This window comes from Arvicola amphibius, chromosome X, assembly GCF_903992535.2.
Source record: "Arvicola amphibius chromosome X, mArvAmp1.2, whole genome shotgun sequence".
NCBI lineage: Eukaryota > Metazoa > Chordata > Mammalia > Rodentia > Cricetidae > Arvicola > Arvicola amphibius.
Window position 1 is genome coordinate 60,461,025 of NC_052065.1, and position 27,579 is coordinate 60,488,603.

The window sequence follows — 27,579 nt, forward strand, 5'->3', positions numbered from 1 at the left end:
CTCTTGTAGACCAGGCTGACCTCAAACTCACTGAAATCCATCTGTCTCTGCCTCCCAAGTGCTGGGATTAAAGGCATGCACCACCACCACCCGGCCAGAAGGCACTTTCTAAACACTAGTTCTTGGGTGACAATTTATACTATGCTGCACTTGTGTTTCTGAGGATGAATCGGATTCTATCTAGTCTACATCCCAAAGAGAGGATGTGATAACCTCAAAACAGCAGTATAAGTGGGGTGTAGTGTCAAGCACCTTTAACCCCAGCACCCAGGAGGCAGAGGCAGATGGATTTCTGTGGCTTTTATGGCAGTCAGGTATACAGAATGAGTTCGAGCACAGTCAGGGCTATGTAGAGACTAAAAAAACTTAAAAAGACTAAAAACTAAACTAAACAAAGCAAAAACCAGTAAAGTGGCTTGAAAAAAAGCAGACAGTCAAAGGTGAGTGAACTAACTACCCAGGTGGTAGAAGAGTGACTGCAGGGCAGGCTAGGAGCTGAAGAACGCCAGCACAGGCGCCATCTGCAGTCAAGTCGCAAGCATAAACACCACTTTACTACATGTCTCAGGATTTAGGATGCTAAGTGACAAGCTCTTGTAGTAACTAAAGAGTTTTTGTATACGTCTGCCTATCACTTCATGAAAAGAAAGTGAACGAACCCTGTCCCGAAAAACCAAAAAGAAAGAAAGAAAGAAAGAAAGAAAGAAAGAAAGAAAGAAAGAAAGAAAGAAAGAGAAAACAAAGAACATGAATGGAAAAAAAAACACTTGAGAAAAGTCACTTTAATTTTCTGAGCTGAGCTGACAACAGACAAGATGGTCCTTTTCAGAGTAAAAAAAAAATAACCCAGATAGTTTCACAAAAACTTTAGGAAGTATCAATTAAAAATACAAAAAAAAGTCATCTGAAAGTTTATAAAATATGCCTAAAAGAAAAAAATGAAATACTCAAGGAAAGAAATACTAAACAAAACTTCTATATTCAGTTTCCTTTTAGACATACTAACCAGGCTCTAAAGTTCTCAAGCGTTGTTAAGTTGCTTATATAAACTTAGAGTCATGAGCATGACCTCGGGATCCGCACTCTTTATGTCAAGAGCTTTCACTAAGCAGTTGAGAGCCTCCTGTATCTTCCCACACTCTTTCAGTTCTCTTCCACGAGCTACAAGAGTCTCGTAGTCATCAGCAGCCCCCACGGCTGGATCCTGGGGAGGATCAACTAAAGGGTCGCTCGACAAAGGTTCAGGGGAACAGGGAGAGCTCTTCGGGGCCAGAGGTCTAGGCTCAGACTCAGTCAAGCTGCTCGGCTTGTTTCCTGAAGCCTGCGCTTCCTCAGAAGGATCCTCTCCTGTGTGCACAGAGGCTTCCTCACTGCTCTCTTCTTCCTCTTCTTCCACATGATCTGGAGCACTCTCCTCCTCACTGCTGCTCTCAAGCCTTTCCTCCATATCTTCCACGTCATCTAAAACCACATTGATCAGAGACCTCCTAGAAGCCAGAGATCTCCTAGAATCTAAGGACATATTCACACTATCAGGTATTTTTGGTGAAAAGAACCTTCCAGGTGGACTGGTGTCATTTTTGGGAGATGAAGCATAAAATTGTTTCACAGTTGAGAACTGACAGGGAGAGATGCTAAATGAACTTGTGCTGGAAGTACCTTTAAAAGCATCTTCATCTTCAGTGTCTGAGAGGATCCTCCTAGCTTTGCTTCTGGTTTTCACACTAATCATGTCTGGTTCTTCATCACTCTCATTAAAAGAATCAAAACTGCGATTAACTGCTGACTCTGCCCTAGTGTTAGCTGCAGGGCTTTGCAAGCTATTTTCTTTCTCAACGTGTCCCAAAAACTTGGAGAGATTTTGTCTATTGTCTGCGGAGTCTTCCAGGAGAAGATTGAAATCACATGCATACTCTGGTGGTGACTCTGAAAGGTCCTCTTCCAACTCCAACTGGGCCTCGCTCGCTTGAGCACCCTGCAGTGCACTAGGAGATGCTGACAAGACATCAGATATTTCAATCACGTGCACATCTGATTCTATGTTTTGATTTTCATCTGCTGTGGGACTATTATCCTGTAAATCTAAATTTGACCCAAGATCAGCCTTGATGGATTGTCTAGGTAAATAATTAAAACTTCCCAGGAGGTTCTCCGGCAGGGCCTCTTGTCCAGGTGATGCTTGTGATGCCTTCTTTTGCATAGCTTCATTTCCAGCTGCAAAACATTCTGCAGGTCCCAGTAAAGAGTCAGTCCAAATTCCTCCCATACTTCCAGCCTCCTGGGGTGAAGTAGCTCCAGTGCCAGCATCCAATGTACTTTCATAGTGGTGCCCATCACCTTGCAGCAAAGTAACATCATGTGACTTGGAGGGATCTTGGGACTCACTCTCAGAAGACTGATCACCAATGCTTATACTGGCCATTTGAGAACTGATAGCCTCTACCTGGGTAGGATTAGTCAGAAGGTGTGACGGTTGAGGCCGGGGTTTGTTCAATTCAGGACCTTTCTTCTTCCGTTGAGAAGAAAATGCATGTGCTTTGAGCCAGGTCTCTTCATTTCCAGTTTTTTGCCTTTCCACTGTATTTTGAGATTCAAATTCAACAAGCAATTGAGCTTTCTGCACTCTCTGTTGAATGTACGTAGACTCTTCTAGCATGGCAAGTTCTTCTTTAACAGACAGCTCATGAGTGAACATCAAATCATGGTCTGAGATTCCTGCTATGTTCAGTGAGTGTAGGTAGGCAATATGCTCATCTAGTTTCTCATCAGATCTCCGCTGAGCAGCATGCAGAGACTGAAGCTGCAGCTGGGTTGCAGAGTTCTGCAGATCCCCAACTGTGAAGAGCTCTCTTAACTCTTGTTTGCTAAAATAGCGGAATGGGTTCTTCTTATCACCAGTACTTTGTCTGATTAACGAGTCCTTGAAAATCTGTCTTCTATATATTTTTTCCTCTACAGTCCCACAAGTGATTAGGCGATAAACCACAACATTCTCTTTTTGTCCAATTCGGTAAACTCTATCCACAGCTTGAGCATCAGTTGCAGGGTTCCAGCTAGGGTCAAAAATGACCACTCTAGTTGCTGCAGTTAATGTTAGACCAACACCACCAACCTGAGTGGTAAGTAGAAAAACAGAGTATTCTTTATTTTGCTGGAATAACTGAATTCTTTTTTCTCGCTCCCAAAGATGAGTAATTGTGCCATCAATCCGTAACATCTTAAAGTGCTTATTCTTTAAAAGGCGCTCAATGATGTTGAGAATTTGTCTTGACTGAGAAAACACCACAGTTTGATGCCCTTCATCTTGAAGTCTCTCTAGCAGGGCCATTAAGAATATCATTTTCCCAGACTCTTCCATCAGTACACTGTCAGTTAGGTGATCAATGCTGTTCACATCTGAGGTATCTCCTTGCTCATTTTCATCCTGAGCAGACAATGTGGCAGTCCCTAAATTCAGCAAATGACAAGCTCGTGCAGACAGCAGCCTAGGGTGATCACAGAGTTTCTTTAAGACACCCAGCTCAGCCAGAGGTGAGCGTGTCTCCATTAGTAACTCCTTGATGTGATCTAAAGACACGAACTTCCTATAAATCTCCTCTTGTAAAGGCACAAGACGTATCCAAACAATGAAATCATTTTTCCTGGTAAAGGAAGGCATCTCACAAATGGCTTCAACACCTGGACTCCTTTCACTAAGCCTGGCCTCTGGCTTATCTGCCTTTTTCGCTTGCACTTCTTCTTTGGTCCTCCTGAGAAAATAGGGTTTTATGATTTCCATTAAATTTTCAGATATCTTAAGTCCCAAGGCTTTTTCCCCAGGGGTAGCATCCTTCTCTCTTGCTCTAATAATAGGATTCTCATATTCCATTTTAAAAGTTTTTAATGTTCCTAACAAGGAGCCTTGGCAAGCAAAATCAAATAGGGACCACAGTTCTTGCAAATTATTCTGGATTGGGGTCCCTGTGAGGAGGAGGCGATTACTTGCGGGAACAGCACGAGCACATATTGCTGACTTGGTGGAGGCACTTTTGATCTTATGGGCTTCATCAAGAATGACATAGTCCCATACAAATGTTTGGTGATTAAAGCTTGCAAGTTGCTGCCAATTATTGATTAGCATTTGGTAGGTAGTGATAATAACGCCGCTCCTTTGTTGAATCCGTGTCAGGTTTCTAGTGCGTTCATCCTTGCTGGAGCCATGAAAGGTTTTGACTCTCATTCCTGGTGTCCACTTGGCAAATTCTTTGACCCATGTATTAATGAGACTGGTTGGCATGATCAATAGCACATGATTCACAAGTGAAGCATCAAACATACCAGACAGGAAAGCAATGATCTGAACAGTCTTTCCTAATCCCATATCATCTGCTAAGATGCCCCCTTTTCTTTGATCCTTATATAGGCTATAGAGAAAGGCAATGCCTTCTTTCTGGTGCTCAAAGAGTTTCTCATACAGCTCCCGATAAAGCACCAAGCCAGAGTTGCACACATCTGTGAATTCGTCATCACCATCTTCTTCTGCCAACTGCTCCAAAGCTTCCTGCAGTTTTTGGATTCTGCTGATCACCTTTTTGGTGGGAAAAATGTCCTTTGCCAAATTGAAAAGTTTCAATGATTCTTCCAGATCTCCATTCTTAGCTGCTTCTTTGGCTTCTTGCACATATCTATTTTTAAAAAAAAAAAGGTAAAGAAATAAGACATGGGACTAGAGATGTAGCTCAAGTGGTAAAATACTTGCTTGGCATAAAGGAGCCTCTAGGGTCAGAGTCCATTTTTTAATCCAGACTGTAGTTGGGCTTTTTTTTTTTTAAAAGAGTTTCAAGTATCCCATGCAGTTCTTCTTAAACTCACTATATAGCCAAGAGTGACCTTGGACTTATCTCCCCCCCAGCCTCTAACCCACCTCATGAGTGCTGGGAATTATAGGCATGTGCTATGCCCAATTTTATATGAGGTGCTGGGAGACGAACTCAGGGCTCTGTGCATCCTAGGCAAGCATTTTACCAGCTGAGGTTCATTCAGCCCTGTAACTAAATTGGGTTTCTAAAGCCCTTAATTCAGGATGGCATAGATTAGCACAGAAAAAATACATACTTGTACTTCAAGCACTTAAAAGGCTGAGACAAGAGGATCAAGAGTTCCAGGCCAAGGCTGGTGAGCTGGATCAATGGATAGAGGGGTTGCCATCAAGCCCAGTAACTGAGTTTGATCCTTGGAATCCACATAGTAGAGGGAAAGAACTGACTTCCTCGGGTTGTCCTCTAACCTGCAAACATGTTGTCATGTGCATCTACCCACCTACACTCAGATATCTAGATGGATGGATATAAAAAGGCCTTTTTAAGTTCTAGGCCAGCCTGGGCTAGAGTTAATTCCCTGCCTCAAAACAAACACAAAGAACTACAGTTGGAGATGTTAGTGTATGCCTATAATATCAACACTTGGAAAGTAGAGACAGAATTAGGAATTTAAGGCCAGCCTCGGCTACAAAGCAAATCTGACACCAAACCACGTTACATGAGACTCTAGTTCAAAAAACACAAAATAAATATGGACAATGGATTATATGAATAAATGCTCAATATTATTATTATTTTTTTATTTTTTTTGGTTTTTTTTTTTTTTTTTTTTTTTTTTTTTTTTTTTTTTTTTGGTTTTTCGAGACAGGGTTTCTCTGTAGCTTTGGAGCCTGTCCTGGAACTAGCTCTTGTAGACCAGGCTGGCCTCGAACTCACAGAGATCCGCCTGCTTCTGCCTCCCGAGTGCTGGGATTAAAGGCGTGCGCCACCGCCGCCCGGCGCTCAATATTATTAGTAGGGAAATGCAAATCAAAACTACAATGAGACTCCATCCTGGCCCAACAAGATAGCTCAGCTGGTAAAGGCACTTTCAGCCCAGGCCTTACAACCTGCGTTCACTCTCTAGAAGCCATCATAGAAGAAGGGAAGTCCCCAGAGCTGTACTCTGACCTCTGCACATACACACACGCGCACACACTAACAATAAGTAAAAAAATTATAAGAAACTCCATCTCACCCAACTTAGAATAACTAAGACAAACGCTGACAAGAAAGCAAGAATTCTGGGGTAGGGAACAGTCTTTACATACTGTTTGGAATATACAACAGTACAGCCTCTATGGAAGACAATATGGAGGTTCCTCAAAAATGAGAACAAAATACTTTATAGAACTGGGTATGGTGGCGCACGCCTTTAGTCCCAGCACTCAGGAGACAGAGGCAGGCGGATCTCTGTGAGTTCGAGGCTAGCCTGGGCTACAAGAGCTAGCTCCAGGACAGTCTCCAAAGACACAGAGAAACCCTGTCTTGAAAAACAAAAAAAGAAAAAAGAAAAAGAAAAAATCATTAAAAGGTAAATAGGCACATAAAAAGATGTTAGTCATGGGGAAATGCAAACCAAAACCACAATAAGGCACTACTTTATAACCTTCTAGAGCTGGAGAGGCAATGGCTAAATGTTACGAATTTCTTTGGAGGGTAATGAAAATATCCTAAAATTAGCTATGTAAAAGGCATACAATTATTTGAACACACCACTTCCACAATAATGTGAATATAATGAATGTCACTGAACTGTATAGTATCACTAGGAGAAATGCCTGGCATAAGTATTCAATGAAGGTGTTAACTCAAAATGTCTATGGTGGACCCACAGTCTACAAAATTTAAGCTGCTTAATCTGGTAGTTCAAGTCCTCTCTGACATATCCTATGACCCCTCTGTCTTTATTAGTCACTACCTACCTTACACATTTTTTGAATATTTATCATTTATTTATTTATTTATTTATTTATTTATTTATTATGTCTGCTTGTATGCCTGCAGGCCAGAAGAGGGTTCCAGACCTCATTACAGATGGTTGTGAGCCACCATGTGGTTGCTGGGAACTGAACTCAGGACCTTTGGAAGAGCAGGCAATGCTCTTAACTGCTGAGCCATTTCTCCAGCCCATACTTTACATATTTTTGTTTTAAAGACAGGGTACTCCTATATAACCCTGGCTATTCTGAAACTAACTGTGTAGACTGGACCAGACTGGTCTGGTCTCAAACTCAAAGGTCTGCCTGCTTCTGCCTCCTGAGTGCTATGATCAAATGCCTATACTATTAGGACTGGGCCTTCTACCTTACAAGTTTTATTCTAAGTCCTTACACCATTACGCTGTCCTCTAAGTACAGGCTCACACCACCATTCTCTTTCTAGAACACTCCCCTCTTTCACTGTGCTAACTTCACCTCACTCATCTTTAAAGATTTTCAGAGCAGGTGTGATAGATACCTCACACCCGTAATTCCAGTGACAGCAGGAATATCATGAGTTAAAGGCCAGCCTGAGCTATACACTGGTTCAAAAGGCAAAAAAGGCTAAAAAAACATTGATTCTCAGGCTAAGAGATCTAATTCAATGGTAGAACACTTGTCTAACATTCACAAAGCTCTAGGTGCAATCTCCATTACACAAAGATAATTAAAAATGACCCTTAAATTTTCTATAGACATTCTTCGGAAGGGGCTTGTTAAGACACACATCTCTGGGCTTCAACATTAGATTTTCTGATTCTCTGTTGGAATTTAAGAATTCACAGACCCATAAAAGTAACTAGGTGATTGACACTAATGCTTTTCACCCAGAGGACACACACAAATATTTATATGCACAATAGAGTACTACTCAGATATTACTAAGAAGATCATCAGGTATAGTGGTATACAATGTTAATTCTAGCACAACAAAGCACAGGCAAACTGATCTGTAAGTTTGAGGCCAGCTTGATTTACACAGCAGTTCCAGGAAATCGTGTTGTTTGCAAAAAAAAAAAAAAAAAAAAAAAAAAAAAAAAAAAAAAACAAAAAAACAGATGGTATTACAAATCATTTTAAATATGGATAATGGGGAAATAATACCATCAACGTACTGTCTATACACACACATATTAAAGTGTCATAATGAAACCCATTTTATATAATTAATACATACCAGTTTTTTAAAAGTTTTTTAAAAGATATAGTTCAGGCCTCAGTTAAGTTTTTTTTCTTACCCCATGACCCAGGTGGATCTGTTGTTCTGCCTCAATATTCTCAATAAGTGTACTTAGTGTGTCTTAGGGTAACTATTGCTTTGATGAAACATCATGACCAAAAACAACTTGGGAGGGGAAAAAGTTTATTCAGCTTACACTTCCACATTGCTGTTTACCACTGAAAGAGGTCTGGACAGGGACTCAAACAGGGAATGATCCTGGAGGCAGGAGCTGATGCAGAGGCCATGGAAAGGTGGAATATTATTTTAAGTAGGCAAAGATGTGTTATGTTTGTTTATACTGCAGAATATTACTTTAACTATGTGAAGATATGTTACATTTGTTTATGCTGCCTTTGTTAAGGATGTAAAGATGTGTTGTATTTGTTTCACCTTGCCTGCCGAAGGCCCTACTGGTCTAATAAAAAGCTGAACAGCCAATAGCTAGGCAAGAGAGGGACAGGTGGGGCTGATGGGCAGAGAGAATAAGTATGAGGAAAAATCTAGGCTCTAGAGGGGAGAGAAGGGGAGAGAATGAGGGAGAAAGAGAGGGACACACCCAAGGCCGAGGCCAGAAGCCAGGCAGCCGCCAGCCAGCCAAGAGAAACAGTGAAAGTACAATATACAAAAGAAAAGAGCTGGGTGGCGGCGGCAGCAGCAGCGTACGCCTTTAATCCCAGCACTCGGGAGGCAGAAGCAGGTGGATCTCTGTGAGTTCTGTGAGTTTGAGGCCAGCCTGGTCTACAAGAGCTAGTTCCAGGTCAGGCTCCAAAGCTACAGAGAAACCCTGTCTCAAAAAAACAAAAACAAGGGCTGGAGAGATGGCTCAGCGGTTAAGAGCATTGCCTGCTCTTCCAAAGGTCCTGAGTTCAATTCCCAGCAACCACATGGTGGCTCACAACCATCTGCAATGAGGTCTGGTGCCCTCTTCTGGCCTTCAGGCATACACACAGACACAATATTGCATACATAATAAATAAATAAATAAATAAATAAACAAACAAACAAACAAACAAATAAATATAAAAAACAAAAAAGAAAGAAAAAAAGGTAAAAAGTCCTGAAGCAAAACAGATGTATAAGAGCTAGTAAGAAATGAGCCTAAGCTATGGCTGAGCATTCATAACTAAAGTCTCTGTGTCATGAATTAGGAGCTGGTTGGCGGCCCAAAAGAATACACACACACACACACACACACACACACACACACAAATGTTTTAAACGTTGCAAATGTGAAGACAGTTCAGCCAGAACAGTGCTTGCTCTACAAGCATGAAGACTTGAGTCTGCTCCTCAGTACCCATGCAAAAAGTGGGAGTAGTGGCATGCATTTGTAATCCCAAATTTGAGGGGTGGAGACAGGAGGGTCCTTGAGTCTTGCTGGCCAGTCAGCCTAGCTTAATTGGTGAGTTCCAGATCAATGTGATATCCTATCTCAAAAATCAAGGTGGACAGAGCCTGAAGAATAGCAGCTGAGGTTGTACCTACCTCCACACGATATACACATATTATGCACATGCACCCGCATATACACGCACCCACACACCTATATACCTAACACTACACACACATGCACACGCACGCAGAGAGAGAGAGAAACACACACACACAAATCAGCACAGACTATTAGAATATCAAGGGGTTAGGACTTAGAGCCTGTGTTGGTTGGTTTTGTCAACTTGACACAAACCTATACATATAACTTATATACCAACCTATAACATATCTGAGAAGAGGGATTTTTTTGAGATAGGGTCTCTCTATGTAGCCCTGACTGCTCAGGAACTCACAGAGAAGTGCCTGCCTCAGCCCCCCAAAGTGCTGGGATTAAAGCTGCACACTACCAGTCTGATTGGAAAGAGGGAATCTTAATCGAGAATGCTTCCATAAAGCGGTCTTGTAGTCCAGTCTGCGAATGTAGTGTTTTAATGATTGATGTGGGAGGTCCCAGTTCACTGTGGCAGTGCTACCCCTGGCCAGGTGGTCCTGGAGCTTATTAAAAAAAAAGCAGGTTGAGCAAGCCACTAGCAAGGAAGTCAGTACACAGCACTCCTTCACGGTTTCTTGCTCCAGTTCCTGCCTTGACTTCCCTTCCTTCATGATGGACTGTAAGGTGACATAAACCTTTCCCTCCCAAGTTGTTTTCGTCATGTTTTATCACAGCAATAGAAACTGATGGAATTGCTTTAAAGTATGTGTGCAAATGTGTGAATAGCCTCTGCCCATCTGGTGTCAGCAATGATCTATGTTGTGATAGTAAAGGAGAAGCTGGGAACGAGGTTGATGCTTGTTTTTCTTATAATCATCAGGATTTCCGTATTTTAACAGCAATTCATGGATACTGGACTTGCACAGATAAATAACTAATGACAGATTGTGGGAGCCAAGTTTCTGACTGTTGCAGTAGGAGTTTACAAAGGCATGGCAAGAGCTATCCAAGGAGGGACAGATCAGAGTTGGGGACAAGAGTACAAATCCATGTCTACTTTACTGTAGATAGAAATGGTTATAAAGAAACATATACATATATATATGGATTTTATATATATATCTTACTTTCTGTCATAAAGAGGGTCTAGAAGCAATGATAGTAACAATAAACATACTTAGTACCACACCGAGGGGAGTCTAATATAACTCCACAATCAAAGGAACCAGTTCTCTGAAAACATGGATGATTCTAGGACCACGGCAAGAAATAAACTATGTAAGAACTTGGAGTCCAAAAAAGGAGGTTATTTTGTGATTTAAATACATGGAGTTAATGGGGAATGGTGGTACACTACTATAATTCCAGAATTTCAAAGGTAAAAGCAGAATGATCAAGAGTTCAACCAGCGTGGGATACAAGAGACCCTGTGCCAAAAACAAAACAAAACAAAAAACAAAACCCCCAAAAAACTAACTCTATAATGATGTGGATATGTCAAAGTGACTCAGGAACCAACTGAACCAGATCACCATGCTTGGAGATAGAACACTTTGAATTGTAGTATAGAACTCAAAAGTATGAGATAAATGTCCATGAGCCCATAGCAATTGACTAAACAAACAAGTAAATAAATATGGAGACAAATCTCCCACACAGAAGAACGTCAAATAAGGTAAACGTTCTACTCTCAACGAGATAAGGTCTAATTCTTACTCCTTAAATGTATGCTGCACATTATGACATGCTAACAAATGGTGCAGTATGGAAAGGGGTCCCTCAGATGAAAATTAACCTTATATATTGATCAACTGGCAAGCCAAACTTAAGTCAGGTGATCAAGGTCAACAGAGCTGGGTGTAGTGGTGTAACCTTTAGGAGGCTGAGGTAGGCAGATCTGAGCTCAAAGTCAGACTGATTACATAGTGAGCTCCAGGCCAGTCAAAGCCAAAAAAAAAGTCAACAGAAAAATGTCACACTGATAATATGTATCCTTTTGTGTTGCTTAGCTTTTTCATCACTGTGAAAAAATATCAGAGAAACCAATTAAAGGAGAATGAAAAGTAGACAGAAAACAGGATATTCACAGACTACTACTATATATCCCCCATACTACTTCCTCATCATAGGGGTGGTGCAAGTTTGCAAAGAATTAGACTATGACCAGTGAGCCTTCTGATCAATCTTAGTATTACTCAAAGTTGGAAAACTTCCTTGCTTTTATTATTATTTTTTAGATACCTATTAGTTTTCTTTTTGTTTGTTTTGGTTTTTTGAGACAGGGCTTCTCTGCATAGCCTTGACTGTCCTGGAATTCACTCTGTAGACCAGGCTGGCCTCGAACTCACAGAAATCAACCTGCCTCTGCCTCCTGAGTGCTGACAATAATGGTGTGTGTCACTACTGCCTAGCAACCTGTTTGTTTTTGAGACAGAGAAAGAGTATAGATTTGGGTGGTGGTGAGGTAGGGAGATTCTAGGAGGAACTGGGAGAAAAGAAAGGGTGACTGGAATATACTGTATGAAAAAAATCTATTTTCAATTTTCAAAATAAAATTTAGCCAGGCAGTGGTGGCACACGCCTTTAATCCCAGCACTTGGGAGGCAGAGGCAGGCGGATCTCTGCGAGTTCGAGGCCAGCCTGGTCTACAAGAGCTAGTTCCAGGACAGGCTCTAAAACTACAGTGAAACCCTGTCTCGAAAAACAAAAAAAAAACCAAAAAAATAAAATAAAATTTAAAAAGTAATTAAAATCCCAGGGTCTTTCTATGTAGCCCAGACTAGCCTCTACTTCCCCCACCAGCTTTAAAGGGTATTTTTTTTTACTGGGTGGCAGCACACACCTTGAGTCCCAGCACCTAAAGGCAGAGGCGGGTGGATCTCTGAGTTTGAAACCAGCCTGGTCTACAGAGTGAGTTCCAGGACAGCCAGGGCTGTTACACATAGAGAAACCCTGTCTCAGAAAAGCAAAAAATAAAACAAAAGTATTTCTTGTCTGTTTTCTAGCAACAACAGAAGTTAGATAAAAGTCCTTATACCAGAGCCTCATGAAGAGTTCATCTGTACTAATAGGACACAGAGCCAGAAATACAGTGGGAACCACACCAGGGCATGAGTTGACAGGGAGAAGCTGTGACTGCTTCTATCAACCCAGTGAAACTGGAAGCAGGGTCATAGGTTCAGTAATGAGGGAGGCATTGAGGCTTTGAAAAGCAGAATGATAAAACAACCACCTAATAGAACAGATTAGTGAATACATTAGAGAAATACAGTCTGCCAAGTAATATTATGAGCCTGCTTGACAGTAATTATGGATGATCCTCCATATCTATAGTTTATACATCCTCAAATTCAGCTGACAGTGGACCGAAAATATATGGAAGGATGGAGAAATGGCTCAGTGGCTAAGAGCATGTAATGCTCTTGCAGAGGAGGAACCAGCTTTGGTTTCCAGCACCTTTATCAGGAGGCTATAACAGCCCATAACCCAGGCAAATTCAATGCACTTTTCTATTCTCTGAGGTCACATGCACTCACATAGACACACACATAGAAATAATGGCGCCAAGGTGACCTTTGCTAAGACAAGGTAAAAAAGCCCTTACAATAAATCATAAAAAAGACCCAGCTTATATTAATTTGGGGTCAAGGATGTGTTTGTGTTCTTTTTCACAAAAAAGCCATAAAAATAAAGCTAAATAAGATGACTACATATACAATGTAAAAAAAAAAAAAGACAAACCAGATCACATCATAGCTACAAACACACCAGAGAGGAGTGCCTGATTACAGGGCCTGCTACCACCACTCTACACTGCAGGGTGCCATGCTGCCCTGAGGGACAGATGCTGAGCTGCTTCCAGACACTTGGGACACACACACACAGTCCCAGAGGCCCTGGTGAGATGACCTAAGCACAATGACTACAATTTTCTGCAGTTTAAATCCTGTTTGCTTTGGAGCTGAGATGCAGACTTAACATTTAACTGTTTTAATCTTTGAGACACAAAACTCATTTTGATTAAATAATTAAACCTAAAAACTAAGTTTTCCCCTTAAAAAAAAAGACTCAAAATAATAAATAACTAAAACCCCTCTTCACTTAAGGGGACAGACTAAGGGTTTAACTGCTGTTCAGAGACTAAAACTGGTATTTAATAACAACAATGTCATTATACTCTTACCGGTATTGACCTAATATTTGTAACTACATATAAAATGTTAAAAAAAAGTTGGTATTGACCAACAATGCTAAAAATTATGGTACTAACAAAGATATTTTAAAAAGTTAGTATTGACCAACAATACAAAAAATTATGATATTAACCTGTCAACTGCTAAAAAAAAGTTTGACACATCCTATAAATGTTGGGACTTAATACATATGTTAAAAAATTTAGATACTGCCGGGCGATGGTGGCGCACGCCTTTAATCCCAGCACTCGGGATGCAGAGGCAGGTGGATCTCTGTGAGTTCGAGACCAGCCTGGTCTACAAGAGCTAGTTCCAGGACAGGCTCCAAAGCCACAGAGAAACCCTGTCTCGAAAAACCAAAAAAAAAAAAAAAATTAGATACTGATACAATATAAAAGATTTAAGAGTTCTGTGTGGCAAAAAAAGATTTAAGAGCTACTCTAAACTAGCTAAAAAAAACATTCTCAAATCAGGTAATTCTCTTCTCCTTTAAATAGGAGACTAGAGCCTTTGGGAGAATAATTATTCATAAAGCATTATAATTTATCCTAACAAAAAAGCATGGCTCCAAGACACAGAGCCCAAAGATATCTCTCTCCATTAGTCTCTTTTCTTCACAGAGATCAGCAGTCAATGACGGGTTTTAAGCGTCTTCTTCCCAGATGCCTAAGACAAAAGTTCACATATATAAATGCCTGTTCCAAAGACAAAAAATTTAAATAAATAGAGGTCTTTGCTCAAGCCAGGCATAATCATCCTGTCCTGTTACAGAAACACAGGTTTTATTAAAATTAATAAGAAAGAATAAATTATAGGCCCATTTTTCTATATGGTATGACAGCCAAGCTATCAAGCCATAGGCCACACCTAAGATGGGTCATATAAACTTCCAGACAGGCTGTCACTAAGCTAACAAAAGATCAGGATATTTTGCTACTTTCTTTGTAATTTAGAGGATGCCAAATAGAGATGTTAATTCAGCCTATGTATAACAGGTAGCATACAAAACAAACAGGTAGTTGTGGACGTGACAAAAAGCCATTCACCTGGTTACCTAGGAAACAAAATGCTAATGATTTTCCCACTCAGTTAAGTTTTAGTATAAAGACTGTTCAAAAAATAAACAAACCCTGATGGCTCCTTGGCCTTGAGAGGGAGGGAGGGGAGGTATGGGTGGAGGGGAGGGGAGGGAAGGGGGAGAAGGAGGGGAGGGAAGGGGGAGGAGGAGGGGAGGGAGGAGGGAGGAGGAGGGAAGGAGATGGAAATTTTTAAATATAAAAAAAATAAACCATGAGAAAAAAAAATAAACAAAAAAAATTCTTCAAAATGTAAATTCAAGACTTCATGAGGTACCACTAAAAATTTCCCTCCTGATAAAGCTATGTTAGTTATGTCTTTATTCCCACACCTCCACGCCAGTCCAGGGAGAGATAGTTTATGTTGGGGTCTGGTCAAAAAAAATAATTAAGGGTCTGGGCTAACATCGGACCCCAACACTTTTCTGTTCTCTGAGGTCACGTGCACTCACATAGACACACACATAGAAATAATTTAAAAGTAAAACAAATCTAATATTTTTTAAAAAGAAGTTATTAGGGAAAAAAACAATGACTGGTATTGAATATGCAGACTTTTTTGCTTATCATTAGTCCCTAAACAGAACAACTTAATTACTATGTATATAGATTTACACTGTATTAGGCATTATAAGTAATCCAGCGATGATTTAAACTAGGACACAGATATGATACCATTTTAAATGAAAGACTTGAGGGAGGTAGCGGCGGGCAGATCTCTGAGTCTGAGGTCAGCCTGGTCTACAGAACGAGTTCAGGACAGGCTCCAAAACTACACAGAGAAATTCTGTCTCAAAAAACCAAAAAAAAAGGAAAAAAAAAAGAATAAATGAGAGACTTGAGTACCTGCATTTTTTTTTGTATTCAAGGGAAATCTAGAAATCTAGACCTGATCTCTAAGGACACAGAGAGGGACAACTATGTTATCTTTTTAAAACTACTTTTCTTCTTATTTTGTGTTTTGCCTGCATGTACGTCTGCATACAGTGTGTATACAGTTCCTATGAACCCCCCTGGAACTAGCATTTCAGATGGAAGCTGCCATGGGGGTATTGGAAATCAGACCTCTTATGTGCTGAGCCATCTGTCTAGTTCTGTATTATCGTTTTGTTGGTTTTTAAAGATATATTTATTATGTATACAGTGTTCTGTCTGCATGTATGCCCACAGGCCAGAAGATAGCACCAGATCTCATTATGATGGTTGTGAGACACCATGTGGTTGGTTGCTGGGAATTGAACTCAGGACCTCTGGAAGAGCAGCCAATGGTCTTAACCACTGAGCCATCTCTCCAGTCTGTATTATCATTTTTGAAACAGGGGTCTCACTCTATGGTTTAGGCTGGACTGGAACTCACTATGTGGCCCAGGCTGATCTCAAACTTAACACAATTGACATAACCTCCTGAGCACTAAGATTATAGGCATAGGCCACCATATAGGTGCACATTATCTTTTTTGTTAGTTTTAAGATATGATCTCACTATGTAGATCAGGCTGGGAATGAACTCACAGAAATCCTCTTGCTTCTGCCTCCAAGTGCTAGGTGTGCAGCACCCTGCTCATTGCCACATATTACCTTCTATCCTATGGTTCTGTAGAAGTCTACCACAGGTCTTAATGGGCTAAAAATCAAGGTACCAGTAGAACTGCATTCCTTTCTGGAGGGTCTAAGGAAGAATCTTTTCTTTCCAGCTTCTAGAGTCTGCTCACATTTCTTAGATCATAGCTACTTCCATCTCTCTAGTCAGCAAAAACCTGCTGAGTCCTCCTTCATAGCATAACTTGGCTCTCCTACCTTTCTCCACCACTTTTAAGGACCCTTGCAATTATCTAGAGGAAATTTCTCTATGTTAGGGCGAACTGTTAGTGACCTTGATTCCATCTTGGCCCTTACCACTTTCTTGTCATATAAGATAATATCCACAACTTCTAGAAATACCACATGAAAGTTGTAGTCTTGTCAAGAGGGTAAAAATACAGGGGGGTCAGGGAAGAGAAAGTTACAATTACATGCAAGGAAGTTTCTATATTACTGACTCTGAACTTCAGAGCTATGTAAGGAGGGAAGTGTGAACCGAAGCTGAGTAAGGAAGAGTGAAAAGACCCCAAGAGAAGACTGGAGAGCCCAGTGATGTCAAATGGTTATTCACATTGGCATCCTACACTAAGTAAGGTAAGGGAGAGTGGAATGCTTAAAATTTAGATAAAAAGTGAGTCTAGCGGGGCGGTGGTGATGAATGCCTTTAATCCCAGCACTGAGGAGGCAGAGGTAGGCAGATCTCTGTGAGTTTGAGGACAGCCTGGTCTACAAGGAGTTTCAGGACGGCCAGGGCTGTTACACAGAGAAACCCTGTCTCAAAGGAAAAAAAAAAATGAGTCTAGTCAGGCATGGTGCTACACACCTGTAATCCTGGCACTTGGGAGGTAGAGGCAGGAGGACCAGAAATTCAATTAGAGACCATCCTGGGCTATGAGACCTTGTCTCAAAACAACAACAACAAAATGTGATTCTAGCCAGGTCTATTAGTACATGCCTGTAATCTCAGCACTAGGAAAGCAGAGGCATGAGGATGACAAGTTCAAGGACTACCTGGATACCTGAGTTCAAGACCAGCCTGAGTATCTTAATGAGGCTCTATTTCAAAGTTTGTTTTTTAAAAAAAAAAAAAAACTAAAAAGAATGATAGAGCACTTGTCTAGCAAACATGAGGTCCTGCGTTCAAGCCCAAGACTGTGTGTTTGTGTGTGTGTGTGTGTGTGTGTGTGAGAGAGAGAGAGAGAGAGAGAGAGAGAGAGAGAGAGACAGAGACAGAGAGAGAGAGAGAGAGAGAGAGAGATTCCATTAATAAAATGTGGCTGCAATGATGGTTAATTTAACTTAGGAAGTTAGTAAAACACAACACTGGGCTTGTAAAACAACAGTTCCAGGGGCAATAAGATCCTGCGGGCTTTGACATAATGAATGGACTGACCCCTTAGTGGACTCATAATATAATATTATTGGGAAATAGCTTTTTTGGAGGAAGATCACTGGAGGTATGTCTTTGGGGACATGTTACCCTGTCCCCCTCCTGTTACTGTTCTATGTTGTCACACCCTTCCTGTTATGATGAATTGAAATCTATGGAATTGTGAACAAAAATCAACCTTCCCAGTCAGGCAGGGGGGCACACACCTATAATACTAGCTCTTGGGATATGGAGGTGGGACTTCTCGGCAGCTTCAGCTACAGTTAGTTTTCAAGGTCAGCCTGTGCTATAGGAGACTCCTCTCTTAAATGGCTTCTGCCAGGCAATTGTCATAGAAATGAGAACATCTAATGCAACTGCTGACTGCTTTTCAATTCCACCCCTTCCACCTTTCTTTTTGCTTTACATTGGGCAAGCAAAAAGCAAATCCTCCTTTGGCAACAGAAGGAATTTCAAACTATGCATGTTTCAGTGCCTACAAGGGACCTTCACTTTAGTATCACCCCAATTACTATAAAATCCCCAAATATATGTCCTTTGCCTATTTTCTCAAGTAACTTTTAAATCAGAATTATGTCAGGGACCATTGTCCTAAAGGATAGCAGAGGTCATTGCCCTAAGGATGTTTGCGGAGAACCCACCCCACATCCCAACTATCTTGAGAACTATTTGTTTACGGAACCTGCCCCATAGTCCAACTATCTTGAAAAATGTTAATGGAATCATATGTTTCGGCTTACACCAGGGGTGCTGACTGATGACCTTCGCTACCACGGCAAAGTTCCTTCCTACCCCTACCTCCACCCCATTCAAGGGCTATATAAGCTGTAACCTTCACCCTAATAAACGAGACCTTGACAAATGGAAACTTGCTTGGTCTCATTTCTCTCTCCAGCCTATGTCTTTCAGGTAGCGCCCCTTCAGAGGACCCTGAATAGCTGACCCGCCAAGCAGGGTTACAGAATTAGAAACTAGCTCTCTCTCCAGAAAACCCCATATGAATTTAATATACTTTTATATCATCGTGGTTTTGTGTGTGGCATTAGAAGTCTTGTGAACCAATTTGAGTGGGGGGCCATTTCAGTGTGTTCCTGTTGCTATAACAAAATACTGAACATTCAAGAACACGGTGCTAGTACTTATTCAGCTTCTGGTGAAAACTACATGATGCTCTATGCATGGCAGAAAAGTAGAAGGGGAAACAGGATGCCAAAGAAAGACAAGGGACAAAAGGAGTTACGGCTTGAATAAGAAATGCATTCCTATCTTAAAAATTCATGTACTGGTGCTCGTTTTGGCAGCACATATACTAAAAATTGAATATTGAAATTAGCATGGCCCCTGCACAAGGATGACAAGCAAATTTGTGAAGTGTTCAGAGTTAAAAAACAAAAAACAAACAAACAAAAAACCCAGAAACTCATGTACTGGGGCTAGAGAGATGACTCGGTGGGTAAGAGCAGCTGCTACAAGTATAAGAACCCACTAACATCCATGTAAAAAGCTGGGTTTGACTATGTGTGCCTGTAATTGCTGTGCTGCTGGGAAGAAAGACACAAGGACTCCCTGGGGCTTACTAGCCACCAACCTAGTTCCAGTTTCAGTAAGATCCTATGTCAAAGAGAAAGAATGGAGAGTGATAGAGCAGAATACCCAGTGTCCTTCGGCCTCTACACATTTGCACACAGATGCACACCTACACAAATCCATGCACATACATTGCACTCAACTACCCCTCCTCAACTAAAACCTCAGGCCAGCAAGATGGCCCAGAGGGTAAAGGCACTTAACACCAAATCTGATAGCTAGAGTTCATTTTCCAGGACCCACACTGTGGAAGGAGAGAATCAACTCACAAAAGTTGCTCTCTGACTTCCATGTGTGTACAGATGCACACATGCACAGAAAAAAAATGAAAAATGAAAAAAATATAATGTATCAAAAGAGAAAGAAAAATTGAAGGCCCAGTACCAGTGTGATGTTCAAAGGTAGGGCTTTTGAGTCCCAAATTGGATCCTGAGGACTGTAACCTAACAAAGGCTTGATCTGATAGCATTATTATCTGACAGCATTATCATTTAGCATAGCAAATCATTATCTGCTAGCATTATTGGGAGACTGTGGAACCTAGAAGATGGGGCCCACGTGACTGTAAGTGTACCCAGGAGGGGTATGCATTGCCCCAGGTCACTCCCCTTCCCTTCCTGTTCCCTCTGCTATGCTACTTCCTCATGAAGCTCCTGCCTTACCCAAGGAAGGCCTAAAAGCAATGCAGCCAGCCAAGTATTACCAAAACCTCTAAAATCATGAGCCAAAATAAATCTCTGTTGTTGTTTTGGTTATAGAGACAGTTTCTCTGTGTATACCCCTGGCTGTCCTGGAACTCAATCTGTATTTGTATACCAGGCTGGCAAGAAATTCACAGAGATCCCACCTGCCTCTGCCTCCCAAGTGATGGGATTAAAGGCGTGCGCTACCATTGCTCCGGGAGACCACATAAATCTTAAACTGTTTTTCAAGATATTCTTTTATAGGTATTCTGTTATAGCAACAGAAAGTGACTAACATAAAGCAAACTTGCTGAGAGTTAATCCCTTCATGAGGAGAGACCCCTGATACCCAGTCCACTACTTCTCAAGACCATTACTTTGGCAATTAAATCTCCACCTGAGTTTTAGTGGGATCAAGCCATAGTCAAAACACAGCAGGATTCATCCATGTCTCTGCAAGGTGGTCAATACAGGAGGTGCTGTGTTAATTGGTAGTGCAAGGCATACAGTGCAACTATGATGTTAAATGGCATAGAAGGATAAGAGAATCTCAAAAAAAAGATCAAGCAACTGAAAGGACAGAGTACTGGTAAGATAATCTGCATGAACACTGAAAATGAAAAGCATGTGCTATGCCTTCATGCTATACACTACTTCAACAGCTTCATGGTATACCAATGTACGGATAGAGATACACTATTATTTTTTCACAATTTCCCTATCAACAGGTATGTAGATTGGGCTAAGGATGTAGCTCAATGAGAAAGCACTGGTCTAACATGTAAAGCCCCAGGTTCAATCTTCAGCATAACCAAAAATGGATGTAGATTGCTATTTCCTTCTCAAAATTGCTATCACTAGCAATAAATACAATAAAGCATGCACATGTATTTTTATACACACACGTCTTAGCCCACCCTATTTGTGAAAGAAAATAACAAAATTTCTACCCAAAAAAGTAAAACTTAAATATGGCACAGTAGTACATGTCTACAATTCCTGTATTCAGGAGGCTGAAGTTCAAGGATCTCTAGTTTGAGAGACTCTCAAAAACCAAGAGCTGTCCTCTGACCTCCACACCCATGCCACCGTGGTACATGCTGTGTGATAATGTTCGTGTACCTTGTAAAGACTTGTCACTCATACTGGTTTAATAAAATGCTGATTGTTCAGTAGCCAGGCAGGAAATATAGGTGGGGTGACCAGACTAGGAGAATTCTGGGAAGAGGAAAGGCTCAGTCTGCCATCGCCACCCAGATGCAGAGGAAGCAAGATGAAAATGCTACACTGAGAAAAGGTACCAAGTCACACGGCTAAACATAGATAAGAATTATGGGTTAATTTAATTGTAAGAGCTAGTTAATAACACACCTGAGCTAATAGGCCAAAGAGTTTATAATTAACATAAGCCACTGTGTATTTTGTTGGGACTGAATGGCTGCGGGACTGGGCAGAACAAAAATTTTCATCTACAGGTACATATGTGCCTGCACTCACACATGATGTACACAGACTCTAAGAAATTTCTATAGAAAAAAACTTTACCTGGATGGAAAGATTGCTTAATGATTGAGAGCACTTGCTGCTCTTGCAGAGAACTTGGATTTGTTCATACACATAAAAAATTGTAACCTTGCTGGTCAGTGGTAGCATGCACCTTTAATCACAGCACATGGGAGGCAGAAGCAGGAGGATCTCTGTGTGTTTGAGGCCAGCCTAGTCTATATAGCTAGTTCTAGGACAGCCAAGGCTACACACACACAAAAAACCCGTCTTGAAAAAAAATAATAAACTTACCATTAATATACCAACTATAGCTGAAATGTTGCATGCATTTTATTTACTGAATATTTACATTTTTTACAAAAGGAAGTATTCTCATTTATTTTTTTATTTTTTTTTCCTTTTTTTTTTTTTGGTTTTTCGAGACAGGGTTTCTCTGCAGCTTTTTTAAAGCCTGTCCTGGAACTAGCTCTTGTAGACCAGGCTGGCCTCGAACTCACAGAGATCCGCCTGCCTCTGCCTCCCGAGTGCTGGGATTAAAGGCGTGCGCCACCACCGCCTGGCTTTCTCATTTATTAAAAACTTGTGCCGGGACAGATTCAACGCAATGCCCATCAAAATCCCAGCAAAATTCTTCAAAGACCTCAAAAGAATGGTACTCAACTTCATTTGGAAAAGCAAAAACCCCAGGATAGCCAAAACAATCCTGTACAATAAAAGAACTTCTGGAGGCATCCCAATCCCTGACTTCAAACTCTATTACAGAGCTACAGTACTGAAAACAGCTTGGTATTGGCATAAGACCAGACAGGAGGACCAGTGGAGCCAAATAGAAGACACAGATATCAATCCACACATCTTCGAACAACTGATATTTGATAAAGAAGCAAAAAATATCAAATGGAAAAAAAAGCATATTTAACAAGTGGTGCTGGCATAAGTGGATATCAACCATGTAGAAGAAAGAAAATAGACCCATATCTATCACCATGCACAAAACTCAAGTCCAAATGGAGCAAAGACCTCAACATAAAGCCAGCCACACTAAACCTTATAGAAGAGAAAGTGGGAAGTACACTTGAACGTATTGGCACAGGAAACCACTTCCTAAATAGAACCCCAGCAGCACAGACACTGAGAGAAACAATTAATAAATGGAACCTCCTGAAACTGAAAAGCTTCTGTAAAGCAAAGGACACGGTCAACAAGACATAACAACAGCCTACAGAATGGGAAAAGCCACACCAGACAGAAGTCTGATCTCCAAAATATACAAACAACTCAAGAAATTGGACACCAAAAGATCACATAATCCAATTAAAAATGGAGTACAGCCCTAAACAGAGAACTCTCAACAAAGAAATCTAAAATGGCTGAAAGACACTTAAGGAAATGCTCAACACCTTAGTCATCAGAGAAATGCAAATCAAAACAACTCTGAGATTCCATCTTACACCAGTAAGAATGGCCAAGATCAAAAACTCTGATGACAACTTATGCTGGAGAGGTTGTGGGGGAAAAGGGAACACTTCTGCATTGCTGGTGGGAATGCAAGCTGGTATAACCCCTTTGGATGTCAGTGTGGCGATTTCTCAGAAAATTAGGAAACAACCTTCCTCAAGACCCAGTAATAGCACTTTTGGGTATATATCCAAAGGATGCTCAATCATGCCACAAAGACATATGTTCAACTATGTTCATAGCAGCTTTGTTTGTCATAGCCAGAACCTGGAAACAACCTAAATGCCCCTCGATCAAAGAATGGATAAGGAGAATATGGTACATTTACACAATGGAGTACTACACAGCAGAAAAAAATAACAACAGCTTGAATTTTGCAGGCAAATGGATGGAGCTAGAAAACATTATTTTGAGTGAGGTAACCCAGAGAAAGACAATTATCACATGTACTCACTCATAGGTGGTTTTTAAACATAAAGCAAAGAAAGCTAGCCTACAAACCACAATTCTAGAGAACCTAGACAACAATACAGACACTAAGAGAGACTTACATAGATCTACATGGGAAGTAGAAAAAGATAAGATCTCCTGAGTAAATTGGGAGCGTGGGGACCTTGGGGGAGGTTTGAAGGGGGAGGGGAGAGGCAGGGAGGGGAGCAGAGAAAAATGTAGAGCTCAATAAATATCAAAAAAACAAACTTGTGCTGGGTGGTGGTGGTACACACCTTTTATCCTAGCACTCAGGAGGCTGAGACATACAGATCACTGTGAGATCGAGGCCAGCCTAGTCTACAGAATGAATTCCAGGACAGCCAAAGCTACACAAAGAAACCCTGTTTTGAAAAGTATGCATGTGCTTATTTCTCTCTGTTCCTGACTGTGAATATGATGTGACTTTCCCACAGTAATGGACTATAGACTGGAAGCAGAAGCTAAAACAAACCCTTTCCATCCTAAAACAAAACACAACTTGAATACTTGCTGGATATGCTGACATACCTGTGTCCCAGCACTGGCCCCCATTAAGGACTGTTTGCTCTAGCCTGACAAATAAGCTATTTGTATTACTTTAGGAAACCAGGCTATGCTATGAGCTAAATAAATGAGAAAAAAAGTAAATAAAATCTTCTGTGCATCAAATAACACAGCAAGAAGGCATCTTACATAATAAAATGTTTTATGGAGAGAAAGGGCAGGCTGTCTCGAAAAACCAAACCAAACGAAAAAAACAAACAAAAAGAAAAGAAAAACAAGTAAACCAGCCATTTATTTTTAATTAAATTTTAAGCTTGATTTAATCAAATCTTGTTGAAAATTACATCCTTTGAGATATTTAACTTCAAAAGCCAAAGAGTTTTATACAGAGATAGTTATTGTGAAGACACGAGTCAAGTCAACTCTCTTGTGAAGCACACACCCTGTACTGCCTTTTCTTACACGACTCCAGGTCTAAATATACACACACTCGCTAACTTTGCTTCCCTCTGGTTTGCCATGAGAGATCCTTTTTCTACATTTTTACCCAAAAGAAGGTCCCTTGAGGGAGACCTCCTCAGAATACCGGTGGTTCTGACCACTGCCAACACCAAACTTTAATTCCGTAGGACTGGGTGTTACACACCTGCAATACTCTGGAGGCTGAGTGAGAAAGACAAAGAGTTCAAGAGCAGCCTGGGCTACACACGGCAAAAACCTGCCTCAAAAGAACTACAAGCTAACAACATGCACCTCCATGCTGGAGATATGACTTGGTGGTTAAGAACACTAACTGCAGCCGGGCGGTGGTGGCGCACGCCTTTAATCCCAGCACTCGGGAGGCAGAGGCAGGCGGATCTCTGTGAGTTCGAGGCCAGCCTGGTCTACAAGAGCTAGTTCCAGGACAGGCTCTAAAAAAGCTGCAGAGAAGCCCTGTCTCGAAAAACAAACAAACAAACAAAAAAAAACAAAAAAAAAGAACACTAACTGCTTTTCCGGAGGACCCTGGTTCAGTTCCCAGGACGGAATGTCACACACCCCACCGTAGTTGCGGTTTTCTTTCCTCTACTGATAAGTGGTTTTGAGCATCCTTTCATGTGCTTGTTTGCCACTATTAGTATGTTTTTAAGAAAAATGCCTACAAGTCCTTTGCTTATGTTTTACACAGATTTTAAAAAATTAGTTTTATGGGCATTCGTGTTTTGCCTGCATGTATGTGTTTGCACCATCCAGGTACAGTGACTGTGGAAGCCGGAAGAGACTACAGGATCCTGCACGACTGGAGTGACAAGCAGTTGTGGGTCACTATATGAATGCTAGAAACCGAACCTGGGTCCTCTGGAAGTGCCAAAAGTTAGTGATCTTAACCTCTGAGCCAACTCTCCAACCCTGTACTACAATTTTTAATAGTTAAATATTCCTCTCCACATTACCAAGCTCCGAGTCAGTCATCTGGTGAAAGCTTGCTTATTCAGGCACATTTCTTAAGGGTTCCGTTTTTGGCTTATGCCTTCCCTTCGCTCACCGACCATTATAACTGGTCATTCTTTCATTTAAAGGCAAGACTCTGGTCAGGAAGCGAAGCATTTGACAGCATTTATCCAACACTATATAGCATTTCTTTTCCCGATCCCATTTCCACTAACCGATTACTAACAACCTGAGGACCCTCAGGTTAGAAAGACTCAAATTAATTAATTGAAATTCGGACTCTTTTAAAGAGTTCATACTGCAGCCGGGAGGTGGTGGCGCACGCTTTTAAGCCCCCCACTCGGGAGGCAGAGGCAGGGGGATATCTATGAGTTCGAGGCCAGCCTGGTCTACAGAGAGAGTTCCAGGACAGCCAGGGATACACAGATAAACACTGTCTCGAAAGAGTTCAGACTGGAAAGTTATTTGACCAAGATGGGAGGGCGCGGGGTGGGGGGTGAGGGAGACGCCGGTCAAATCCACAAACGTTTCCTCGGGGAGCGTGTGGGAGTCACTCTACCCCAACCCCAGGCCAGGGACTGCGTGCTAGACCCGTCCGGAGGCCCAAACTTACCTCAGATAACTCTCAGCCAGCCGTGGGTTCAAAGTCTCGACTTCCGCTAAACCTTGAGAAGCCTCCATGGCCAAGGGAAACGGTTTTACGGTAAAGCCACGCTTGAATTTCGCTCGCCCCCGCCTTACTGTGTAAGGCGCACGAACCAGGAGGAAGAGCCAACCGACAGCCTCCAGGCTGGCCAATCCGGGATCCGGAACTCCAGCGCGGTTTTCGGAGCACCGCCCAAGAAGGTCTTGCGCCTGCGCCCTCGAGCACTGGAGCCCGCCGGCTACGTTAGCTAGTTTGACGCCGCCGCGTATTGGGCTACGTCTTCACGTGACCGCTCGTGTTTTTCTGTCCCTTCCAAACTGTGCCACCCGAGGGTGAGAGTGTTGAGGGCGACGTGGAGGAGCTGAGAGGTTGAATAAAATGTTCGCGTGTTTCTCTTGAGCTCGCGAGTGGAGGCTGTCTTAATGTAATGGCCCGTAGAGGTTTCCATTGCCCCTTTCCCTACCTGCCAGTGCTTGGCACTGAACATACTCGAATTCACACGCCTAAGAGACAAAGTCCTGCACCTTTTAAATCAAGCTCTGAAGGGTTTCAAGGACAAAGCCTGAGCCGTTCGCGGTGGTGCACAGAGGCAGGAAGATTTCAAGATCCAGACTGGGCTAACATAAAAGCAAGACCTTGTCTCAGATAAATAAATAAATGGATGGATGGATGGATGAATAAATAAATAAATAATGAATGAATGAATGAATGAATGAATGAAAAACCAGAGGAGACGAAACCCAAAACTAAAGTCTCAGATAGATAGATAGATAGATAGATAGATAGATAGATAGATAGATAGATAGATAGATAGATAACCAGAGGAGAGGAATGTAGGGGTATGAAACCCAAAACTAAAGCTCTTATTTAAACAATACTAAATGAATTCAGCAGGCTTTATAAAGAGGTTATGCATGTGAGAGGTTTGGGGAGGGGACATGAGAGGAATTGGATGGGAAGGAGTGGAAATCATGTTAAAGCGCTACTCATGCAAGAAATATATTTACATACCAGGCATGATAACGCACACCTCTAATCCCAGCACCAGGGAGGCAGAAGGATCTCTGAGTTCTAGACCAGGGAGTTCCTGATAGCTGGACGGCAATTTCCAATTATTTATTTGGTATGTATGTATGTGCTCATGCCCCAGCATGTGTGTGAAGGTCAGAGGAGAACTTGTAGGACGTAGTTCTCTTTCCTCCATGTGGGTTCTGAGAATCAAACTCAAGATATCAGGGTGGACAGCAAGTGCCTTTCTCTGTAACTGGATTTTCTCAGCTCCATTGTCACACTGCTTCAGGGGTTCCCCTCCACCGCTAAGTCTTGCACTTGCTGCTTCCTGCATTTTGTTGGGGAATGCTGAGGTCAAACTCAGGGTGATGGTACCCGCTGCTAGGTAAACCTCTCCCACTGAGCTACATACATGCCCAATCCTTACAGCTTCCTTTGGGCCATTTTCTAGTGCCTTCCAGAGTTCCAGTTGCTCACCCAAGGGCTCCAATGCACCAAGGAACTCACCACCAGAACTCTAAATCCTCCAGTCCTCCTTTGTAATGGTTATCCTCATTAAGAAGCCAGAAATAAG

General features: G+C 41.6%; 1 protein-coding gene and 1 pseudogene across 1 annotated transcript; one reads left to right on the forward strand and one right to left on the reverse strand.

Annotated features, from left to right (window-relative positions):
* Positions 1-1,021: 1,021 nt before the first annotated feature.
* On the reverse strand, positions 1,022-26,049 carry Ercc6l (ERCC excision repair 6 like, spindle assembly checkpoint helicase). Its single transcript, XM_038315755.1, has 2 exons — positions 25,962-26,049; positions 1,022-4,664 (listed from the first exon to the last, which is right to left on the reverse strand). The coding sequence occupies exons 1-2, from the start codon at positions 26,027-26,029 to the stop codon at positions 1,022-1,024; spliced, it is 3,711 nt and encodes a 1,236-aa protein (XP_038171683.1). The 5' UTR covers positions 26,030-26,049.
* On the forward strand, positions 18,994-19,094 carry LOC119805605 (annotated as a pseudogene).
* Positions 26,050-27,579: the final 1,530 nt, after the last annotated feature.